Raw genomic sequence first — 10,722 nt, forward strand, 5'->3', positions numbered from 1 at the left:
TCTTTCCCTCTGCATGGCCACAGAAGGGAGCATTACCATTCAGCCCTCCATGTAGGCCTTCCTGTTTCTTTGCTTTACCTCCTCCTACAGCTCCGCTCCACTTGCTTTGGTCTTTGCTTTTTAATAGAATTCTGTTTCTCACTTACTCTTGCTTGGGTTGGCAACTATCTGATTTCCCCCAATCCCATTTTCTCTTCACTCAGGCATCTGTGTGTGATGTGTGCTGCGCTTGATCTCTGAAATGATCAGCTTGAAGGGACCCATCCCTTCTATGTGATCTCAGAAAAGATCCCCTTTATTTTTGCTTGTGAAAGGAAAGACCTAAAAGATCTGTCCATTTCTGAGATCCTTCTAGTCTATGAGTCTATCCCAGAAATAGATAAACAAATGAGAGACAGCAAAAGATGACAGATAAATAGGTAGATAAATAGGGGGTGAATTTGTTTTCTTGTTTTTTTGCTTTTTGGGTTTTTTTGAGTTTTTTTTTTTTGCTATAGGGCGCGTGCACTCGCCAGACAGACAGAGACAGACAGAGAGACAGAAAGTGAGAAATCACCCCCCAGGGGGGATGGTCACGCCACAATCCCTTCTTCTCCATTCTCCTCTCAGGATCTTGGGCATGCACACACACGTGCCCGGAGTGAGTTCTAAGCCACCAGGTCCGGGACATGAACCACGGTCGACTACGTGGGCGTCCAGCAACATAGCCATTACGCTAACTGCTGGTTCCCAATAGGGGGTGAATATGTCATGGCAGCACCAATGATGTCTCAAGTTTTAGATTCGTAAATCTTTATGATAGACATAGGCAATGTACTTACTATGTGGACATAGACAGAAGAAACTATTTTATTTTATGTTATTTGGATTCTGTAATTCTATTAATAGAAATGGCCTGAAGTCAATTAAGTCCTCTCTTGAAAATAATATAATAAATCCAGAGTGTATTTATTATCTGTTTTAAAATAGGTTTCTGCTATTTTAGAGTTAAAATAGTTCTAAAATAGAGGGAAGAAATAATTTAGTAAAATTTTTGTTTGTTAAAACATTGTGAAGGGAGATGGGGCCAGTGGGTGGCATAGTGATTAAGGCACTGGACTCAGACATGGCCAGCTACAGTTCGAGTCCCTGGAGGCTTGAAACTCATGCAAGGCACATGTGCGTGTGTGCCCAAAATCCAGAAAGGGTTGTGGCACAGTCATCCCCTTGGGGGGTGATTTCTCACTTTACCTCTCACTGTCTCTCTCCAGATAGCATACACATCCTGCGGTAAAAACCTAAAATGAAACAAAACAGACAAAAAAACAGTATGAAGAAACTTCAAAATGTTATGGAAAAATGGGATCAAGCTAAGTTTATTTTGGTGCAAAAATATTGCAATTCATGCATTTTTTTCATGATATGTATTCCATGAATTTCTTGATGACCCCTCATAATGTTCTCTTTCAATTTTGATATATTTTTAAAATTGCAGTAGAGGGACCAGCAGATGGCATAATGCTTATGTTGCTGAACCCCCATGCAGTCAACTGTGGTTCGAGTCCCAGACCCACCAGCCTAAACTCACACTGGGCATGTGTGCAAGTGTCCAAAATCCCAAGAGAAGAATGGAGAAGAAGGGATTGTAGCATGGTCATATCCCTGGGGTGGGGGATGATTTATTGTTTTCTCTCTGTTTCTCTGGCAAATGCATGTGCCCTACAGCAAAAATCTCTTAAAAAAAAAAATTGGAGTAGGTCTTGGCTGAGTCTGCAGCTCTTTATTTTTTACTCAAGATTAATTCAAAGGAAAAAAAATACTATAAACAATACAAAATTTGTTATGATGGTTGTATTTCTATTAAGAGAATTCAGTAGACTACAATGGAAGTAATACTGGAGATAAGAATGCATCCTAGTTCTAATACTTCCTGCATGACCTTGAGCACATTATTGAATCTCCCTGAGTCTCAGTTTCTTTTTTTTTGGGGGGGGAGAGATTTTCACTGTAGGGCGCGTGCGCTCGCCAGACAGACAGAGAGAGACATAGAGACAGAGAGCGAGAAATCACCCCCCAGGGGGGATGGTCACACCGCAGTCCCTTCTCCTCCATTCTCCTCTCGGGATCTTGGGCACGCACGCACACGCGCCCGGCGTGAGTTTTAAGCCACCAGGTCCGGGACCCGAACCGCGGTCGACTACGTGGGAGTCCAGCGACATAGCCATTACGCTAACTGCTGGTTCCCGAGTCTCAGTTTCTTCATTGGCAAGTACTGATTTGGGGTTCTTATGGAACTCCAATGAGATTTCTTAAGGGAGTCCAATGAGAAGCTATAGGTCAAAGCAATTGGTAAAGACAGTGCCAAATCAGTTGCACTTTTTAAAATTTATAAATAGCACCCTTTCAATTTTCATAAAAAGGATTTCATATAGTACATAATATACTCTCTTGCTCTCTCTCAAAAAAAGAAAAAGCCAGAAATAGACATTTAAAAGTATGTATACAAAACAAAGGAGCTAAGTCTATTCGGAACTTGAAACAAGGTTAAAGCTGTAGTTGGGGATTCAGTTAGCTCTGAGCTCTGGACAGACAGAAGGAGACCCTCCTTTTGAAGAATCTCAAACATGGATTATAAGTCTGCATATATTAAAAATTATCTAGTATTTATATTTTTGTCATAAAGAGATTAACCCCTCAAACCACCTTTGCCTCTGCCGCTGTTCTATCAACTGGAAGAATATAGAACTACAATCTAATACCTCTGTGGCTTTTCAAAATGTCCCTTTGAATATGTTTTAGTGCCTGTAATTCAAAAGTAACTATTAAAGTGTCTTGGCTGGATGAGCATGTCATTTCTATCATCATCATCATCATCATTATTTTAAATTTTGCCAGAGGCCATGTGCATTTCTGGAGAGAGAGAGAGAGAAAGCACCCATCACAGGGACATACTTATGCCATTATCCCTCCTCCTCCATTCCTCTCTCCTTTCAGGATTTTGAACACACATGCAAATGTACCTGATGTTTCTCAAGCTGCTAGGTTCGGGTCTTGAACCGTTCAATCAGCTATGTGAAATTTGGCCATCTTTACCACCAAGTTACAGGATGGCCCATTTCTTATTTTTTAATGAAAAGTCACATTTCTTTGCTGAAGAAATAACTTTGCATGCTAATAAATACCATTGTATGCTAATGATGAAAATGGATGGCATTTTCCTTTAAGGAATCACATGGAATGTTTCACATACAATCATTGTGCAAAGGTTTTATCTTTCTAACTGATCGTGTATTCAAGAATTTCATGTTTCAAGGAATAATATTGTACTTTTAACTTACCATAAGCAATCTCCGGCTTACATGCTGTTTCTTTTCTAGTATTTGCAGAGATTGTCAGATCCAATTCTTTATGCATTTGTCCACAGTCAGCTGGATTTTGTAAAAAATGATCAAAGTCAGGTTAATACAAACAGGCAGATGCTCTCTTTGGGAATAAACATGGTTTTACAAGAGCCCTGAGACAATTCCACACAATCTTACAAATGCCAGATTTCTAAGATTCCATGTTTTTCTTCTTCCATGAAGTGAAAAATTATATGAACTAAAAACAAAATTTCACAAGTGAAATCTTGAACAAATACTTGTTCTTAGGGTGAGTGGTGACTCCATATTTAACTCTTTCTCTTGAAGAAAGAAGGAAATTCTTACATTTGGGGTATAATCAAAAGTCCCTGAAGGACCCAAAACGATAATCTGACTGACTTGTATAGCAATAAGATGATGTAATAAATACCTAGGAAATGTGTAGATGTTAGTAATTTTGAAAGAACCAAAACCAGCCTAGACCCTCATAGAGCAGTTGTTGACTATTGGTGAGTTCTGAATCTTTTCCTTGATCAAGAAGGCTGTCTTTGATTTACAAAAGATTGAATGGAAATGGACAATAAACACAGAATTCCATTGTCTGGGAAGGATGAGAGGGAAGGAAAGGTTAGTGGTTTAGTCTTGAGCCTGTTTTCTTGGGTTGTGGTCTTATTATATTAAGATGACCAGGTGAAAGTAAAATATTTCACATCATATTGCTCCTAAGACATCAGCAACCATCTGTGGCATTTCTCTGTCCCTGTACAACAAACCATCCAGCTGTTTAGGAGTTGTGGAGAAGTAGCTTTACAATGCTCAGAGAATCATTAGCTCTCAGTCAGCTGAAAGAACAGTGTGTGAAACAGCTTCTCTTAGATTAACCTCAGATTATGAGGTGCTACTTTAAACAAGTGTGGAGCATAAACTGTTCAATGAAATTTACCTTCTACACACTTGCAGGTCGTTCCTTCACAGACTTTCTCAAGTTTGGTGTTGGAGGTACTATAAAACATGGTGCACTGTTTATCTGTGGTAATAAAAGCATGGTTATAAGAAGTGGTTTGATTCATATGCAACACATTTGCTAATCAGTGAATATCTTCCATAGGACCTCAGAGATAATTTATTCCTTTTTTTCTTTAAGTATTTAACTCCACTCGTTATCATTACTTTTTATTTTGATGAGAGAAAGACAGAAGGAAAGGGAAAGTGAGAAAGCAAGTTGCCAGGTCTGAGACTTGAGCTGCAGTAGGTCATGTGGGAGTCCAGGGCCTTAACCACCATGCTACCTACTGGCCTGAGAGCACTGGTTCTAAACCTTTCTTTTTATAGCTAAGGCCTAGGGAGGTTATAAATTACACTTGCTTGTTATGGGAAGGGGCCTTCTACCCTCAAAAAAAAAAACTCTCTTGTTAACTTAATTCTGTGCTTGAAATTTTACCGTTTAATATTAATTTTTTTTTTGAGAGGTTTTTGCTATAGGGCACATGTGCTCGCCAGACAGACAGAGAGAGACAGAGAGACAGAAAGCGAAAAATCACCTCCCAAGGGGGATGGCCACACCACAATCCCTTCTCCTCCATTCTTCTCTAGGGATCTTGGGCACGCATGCACACGTGCCCGGCATGAGTTTAAGCCACCAGGTCCAGCACTCGAACTGTGGTCGACTACATGGGAGTTCAGTGACATAGCCATTACACCAACTGCTGGTCCCATACTAATTTTTTAGAATGAAAATATTTGGTGCTTACACGAGTGAGGTTTATTTTACATAAGGATTGTAAGTTACATACAAGAATTGAAATTTGTTTATTCTGGATAAGAATAGAAAAAATATGTAAGTATATATATATATATATGTATATTTATGTTATCAAAAGAGAAGAGAGGCTAGGTGTGGACTATACAATTTCAGAAGATAAAACTAGGATGAACATGTGACAGTCTGAGCCACTTTAAGAATTTTCTGGGGGGACCAGTAGTTGGCATAATGGCTATGTCTCTGGACACCCATGTAGTCGACCGTGGTTCTAGTCCAGGACCTGGCGGCTTAAACTCACGCTGGGTGTGTGTGCGTGTGTGCCCAAGATCCAGAGAGGAGAATGGAGGAGAAGGGATTGTGGTGTGGCCATCCCCCCTGGGGGGTGACTTCTCACTTTCTGTCTTTATGTCTCTCTGTCTTTCTGGAGCGCATGCACCCCACAGCAAAAACCTCTCAGTTGGCATAATGGCTATGTCTCTGGACACCCATGTAGTCGACCGTGGTTCTAGTCCAGGACCTGGCGGCTTAAACTCACGCTGGGTGTGTGTGCGTGTGTGCCCAAGATCCAGAGAGGAGAATGGAGGAGAAGGGATTGTTGCGTGGCCATCCTCCCTGGGGGGTGATTTCTCGCTTTCTGTCTCTCTGTCTCTGTCAAAAAAAACAAGCGCCCTGGAGCGGAAACTTCTCCAAAAAAAAAAAAACAAAACAAAACTCATACTGGTCACGTGTGTGTGCATGCTTAAAATCCTGAGAGGAGAATGGAGGAGAAGGGATTGTGGTGTGGCCATCCTCCCTGGGGGAGGTGATTTCTTGCTTTCTGTCTCTCTTTCTCTGTAATGAGCACACACACACCAAAACAAAAACAAAAACTAAAACATTCTCTAAAAAAAGAGAATTTTTAAGAAGTAGAATTACTCAAAGTGGGGCTGTCTGTCTTATAAATGAATAAGGTCTCTAACCACTTAATGCTCTCAGAAGTGGTTGAGTAGTCAAATATGGGATCATTCGTTCAATAAACATTTATTGAATACATATTACGTGCTTGATACTGTGTTAAATAATAGGGATACAAGGGTGAAGATATATGAGAAAGATATACAAATAATTACAATACAACGTGACAACTGCTACCATGGAACTACCTGCAAAATGTAATGAGAATAAAGATGGGGTAGAAGTTTTCTGGACGGATTAAAAAACCAGAAGCATCAGTGGGCTTCTCTAAAAAGGAAAAATGAAATGAATATGAAAGTGAACTCCGGGACCAGCAGATGGCGGAATGGTTACGTTGCTGGATTCCTATGTAAGGAGCCATGGTTCAAGTCTCGAACCAAGTGGCTTAAAACTCACACTGGGCACGTGTGCATGCGTGCCCAAAATCCCAAGACGAAAATGAAGGAGAATGAACAGCAGCATGGCCATCCTCCCTGGGGGGTGATTTCTTGCTTTCTGTCTGTCTCTGTCTCTCCGGCGAACACACGTGCCCTATAGCAAAAATCTCTCTCTAAAAAGGTAAATAGTAAAAGAAAAAAGAAGTTTTGGAGTTAATTACCTGGCCTGTGGAATTCATACACTGTGAAGGTAGCAGGACTCAGAAACCCAACTTCAAAAAGTTCAAATATTCGGAATCGAACACAAAGGAAGTCATTGGAGGGAATCTGTTCGAGAAATTCAAAGATTTAAGAAAATTATGGAAGAAAAGACATTCATTATAATATCAGCCTGTAAATTTTGCATAGTAATGGTGAAAGGAAAATGGCAGGAGATGGAGTTTACCGAATTCAGTTGCAGAATAACATGTCCGTCTTCGATTTTATAATCCGTTAATAGTTGATCCACCCCTTCCACGAGCTAAGAGAGGAAAGAGAAAAGCTTGAATTTAATTTCATCATCTTTTTGTTTATATGCATTCACTTGTTGATGGGATGCAATCCACTACCCAAAGAAGTTGAAGAGAAGTTTCTCTTCTTGAAAAATGTCTGAACATGTTACCACGTGGACTCACGTTTTTCAGACCATGAAAGTATCAACTCTCACTTCACTTTGAAAAATTATTTTTAAAAATTAAATAATTAGATAAATCATTGTTTTGAGAAGGATATTCTGAGTGATTCTATGAAAATGACATGTTAAAGTGAAAGAAAATAAATTTGTCTGTAAAATAACACAGAAGAGAAAACCAAGCATTCCCAAGATTATTTACAAGAAAACACTTACAGCTCTTAAGTCTTCCTGGTTAGCACCGACTCCAGTAGGCAGAGAGATGTTCATCACTACATGGGAGGACCCGGATGACGATTCTTCCTTGCTGGGTTTGTAGCTAAAATGGAATAAATAAATGGATAAACTCCTTCAAGAAAGCATTCTCTTCCTTAGGCTTTCATTTTTTGTGTTTGTGTTTCTGTTTATTTGCTCCTCTACAATTCAGAAACTAGATAGACTCTCTGAATTTTAGAGTTGCTAGAGATCTTTGAGTGATCTAACTTTTTCCTCGCTTGACCAATATTAATGGATCACTGTTCTGGAGCTGGGAAGCCCTCCAGTCCAAGCTAACTAGCTGGGGAAACAGAGGAGGAGTGCAAGGCAGTGGCTTGAAGTCAAATGGCTAGTTCTGGGAGAGCTGCTTAAGAATCCAGATCTCAGGACCAGCAGTTAGCGTAATGGCTATGTCGCTGAACTCCCATGTAGCCGACCGTGGTTCGAGTCCCGGACCCAGTGCCTTAAACTTATGCCGGGTGTGTGTGCATGCGTGCCCAAGATCCCAAGAGGAGAATGGAGGAGAAGGGATTGTGGCGGGGCCCTTCCCGCCCCCCCCCGGGGGGGGGATTTCTCACTTTCTGTCTCTCTGTCTCTCTCTGTCTTTCCGGCGAGCTCACGCACTCTATAGAAAAGCTCTCAAAAAAACAAACAAACAAACAAACAAAAACAACAACAACAAAAAAACGCACAAGAATCCTGGTCTCTTGATTCTCAGACTAGTTTGTTTTCTAATGGAAAATATTCAAAGGGGAGAATTCATTGTACATTGAAAAGAGACTCAATACACATGTCCTGGGGAAAAAATGAAAGAAAATACATTAAAATGTTAGCAGCTACTTTCTTTGGATGGTGACATTAAAAGTGATTGTCTCTTTTCCATGTTCTTCTCTATTTTCTAAAATTTCCACAACTGATACTTTATTTTAAAAATAATGTTTTAGTGCCAGCCCCTTGGCTTAGTGGTTAAAGGAGCTGAAGCCCACAAGCTGACCATACCATTCAAATCCAGGCCCCAGTGGCTTGAAAAACATGCCAGGCACATGTGTGTGCATGTGTGCCCCAAATCCCAACAGGATGGAGAAATAAATGCAGGAGAAGGGACTGAAGTGCACCCACACCCCACTGGGAATGCTTACTCCCTCTCCTTTCTCACGTCTGCTTCTCTCTGCTGAGCACATGTGCCCTCTGGCAATTAAAAATTTTTTTTAAAAAAGTCTCAAGTACTATTCTTTATCTTGGGATTATGCTAGATGAAGTTTAAGGAGGGAGGGAAAGGAGACAAAATAGAAGGGGTTTTTGTTTGTTTGCTTTGTTAGGAGAGAAAAGGACACTAAAATGGGGAGTCAGGGAACGTGTTTTACCTCAGTACTGCTGAGAGATTTCTACAAGTCACTTCCCCTTTCTAAATTTATTTTCTTATTTGTAAATTTAACTGCAAAGAAGTATAAACTTGTGTTTTAAATTTATCTTTATGATTCTAAGGGTTTGGTTTTGGGTGACAGAGCCTTGGAGCTACCATCAAGCAGAGTTAGAGGACTTACATGAGGGACAGACTGGTGGGGCAGAGGTAGAAGCAGAGTGAGTGTGCTTCTGCAAAAAGTGAATTTCAACTTCCAGCCTCACTTCAAGATGCTTGAGAGGCAGCAGGATATTTGAGAGTGCAGCTTGGAAAAGCAATCAGGATTAAAGGAAGAAACTGGGAAGACAGTTTCATAAGGGAAACAATGAGATGAGCATTAGTGAAATAGGAGATGCGAAGTGAGTTAGAGGTGTCAGGACTCATCTTTCCCTCAGCCACACCTCCCATAGCATATATAAAGCAGCGCCTGTTGGGAGTTTCATATGTAATATTTACCATGATCATTGAAATGATCATAACTGACTCATAAAAAATGTAACTCCATTGTTCACCAAATTAACAATTTAGAACAGAATGTAAGACATCTTCTGAGCTCTAATATGACATATGAATATGTCCCTAATCGGATGGACAGAGCAGAGAACTTTGCTTACAGATGCAAATACTCTGTCAACAGGATGGAAAGGGGCCTCCGAAGTGGAGAGTGTCAGTGAAAAGGTTGCTGGAGTCTGGATGACTTGTTACCATGGAGACCGTTTCAACCAAGGAACAGAAATTCTTTCAAGAAGCCCTTTGCCTGCTGCCAAAACCAGCAATCTTCCCCAAAGGCATTTTGTTGTGAGGGAAGAAGAGAAATTAAATTCTTTTTTTCCCCCCTTTTCTTAGAAATACAATAGAGAGGTTGTAAAAAGCTAAATACACAAAAGAGACCCACTAAACACAGAAACAGTATGCTGGCATTCTTTAACCAAGAAAAAGAATATTCGAAGGCAAATTTTCTTACATGAATAAGTACTATACAGTTACTTTTGGAATTTACCCAACCGATTCAGTGTCACGGAGCCAAAAGCATGTTCCACCCGCCTTTTTTGAACATTCTGTCCCCAGTTTGTAAAAACCAAAGAATAGAATATTCAGTGCTACCTTTCTACTTGCTTTCTTTTGTATGTGGACAATTTGGAATTAACTCTCCTGTCAAAGAACTCATATGAGTTTTTCTTTCTTTTTTTCTTTTTTTAAGAATTATTTTATTTAACTTTATTTATTTATTTTAATATGACCAGAGAGGGACAGAGTGAGAAAGAGAGTAAGAAAGCAAGCTGTCAGGTCCAGGACTTGAACCGAGGTTGGTCATGTGGGAGTCCAGAGCTCCCAAACACCATGCCACCTGCTGGCCCCATAAATGAGTTTTTGATAAAGAGCCATTTTATGAATAGCAGAGCTATTGACCATTAGAACTGGAAGAAACTTCGAGATAAGATAGTCCAACATCATTGCTTTATAGAAGCTTGGAGAAGCAGGCTGATACTGAAGGTCAGATGTCCCACTCCATTATGAGAGAGCTACCGGCTCTCCATGCCTCTCTACAGGGTCCCACACACAGATTTTAGCTCTGCCAAGAAGTGTGCTCTCACGTTCCAACCATGACAACGATTAAGGATTTGAAGATAACTGTGAGCAGGCTCAGTTAGCAGGAAGGAAGCCACCTGGGAAAGGGTGACCTTAATAGAAAGACATGAGGGAAAGGGGATGTTTGAGAATTAACAGAGATCAGTACTGGCCAAAGAAGGAAGTAGGGGATGCTGGAAGGAAGGAAAGCGGCCAAGAAGGAAGTAGGGGTGGGTAGTGAAGGAATCCTAAGGGAGTTTTGGGACCACAACCAAGGCTGGGAAACAGCTGGGAGAAAGGCAGGGAGGGAAAATGTGGTGTTTCTTGAGGACAGTGGTTTAGATTGAAAGAGGTGGTTTAGATTCTGGATTGGGGTTAGGGTTAGGGTTAGA

General features: G+C 40.5%; 1 protein-coding gene across 1 annotated transcript in view; it reads right to left on the minus strand.

Annotated features, from left to right (window-relative positions):
• Window positions 1–10,722, minus strand: part of C5 (complement C5) — a 116,453-nt gene that overhangs the window by 7,173 nt on the left and 98,558 nt on the right. Inside the window, exons 34-38 of the mRNA XM_006155491.3 lie at window positions 7,321–7,423; window positions 6,880–6,954; window positions 6,656–6,761; window positions 4,285–4,368; window positions 3,318–3,407 (exon numbers count right to left, since the gene is read on the minus strand). Of these exons, the coding sequence (XP_006155553.1) occupies window positions 3,318–3,407; window positions 4,285–4,368; window positions 6,656–6,761; window positions 6,880–6,954; window positions 7,321–7,423 (458 nt within the window). The remainder of the gene's footprint in view (window positions 1–3,317; window positions 3,408–4,284; window positions 4,369–6,655; window positions 6,762–6,879; window positions 6,955–7,320; window positions 7,424–10,722) is intronic.

The sequence above is a fragment of the Tupaia chinensis genome, unplaced genomic scaffold (genome assembly GCF_000334495.1).
Source record: "Tupaia chinensis unplaced genomic scaffold, TupChi_1.0 Scaffold000455_1, whole genome shotgun sequence".
Taxonomy (NCBI): Eukaryota; Metazoa; Chordata; class Mammalia; order Scandentia; family Tupaiidae; genus Tupaia; species Tupaia belangeri.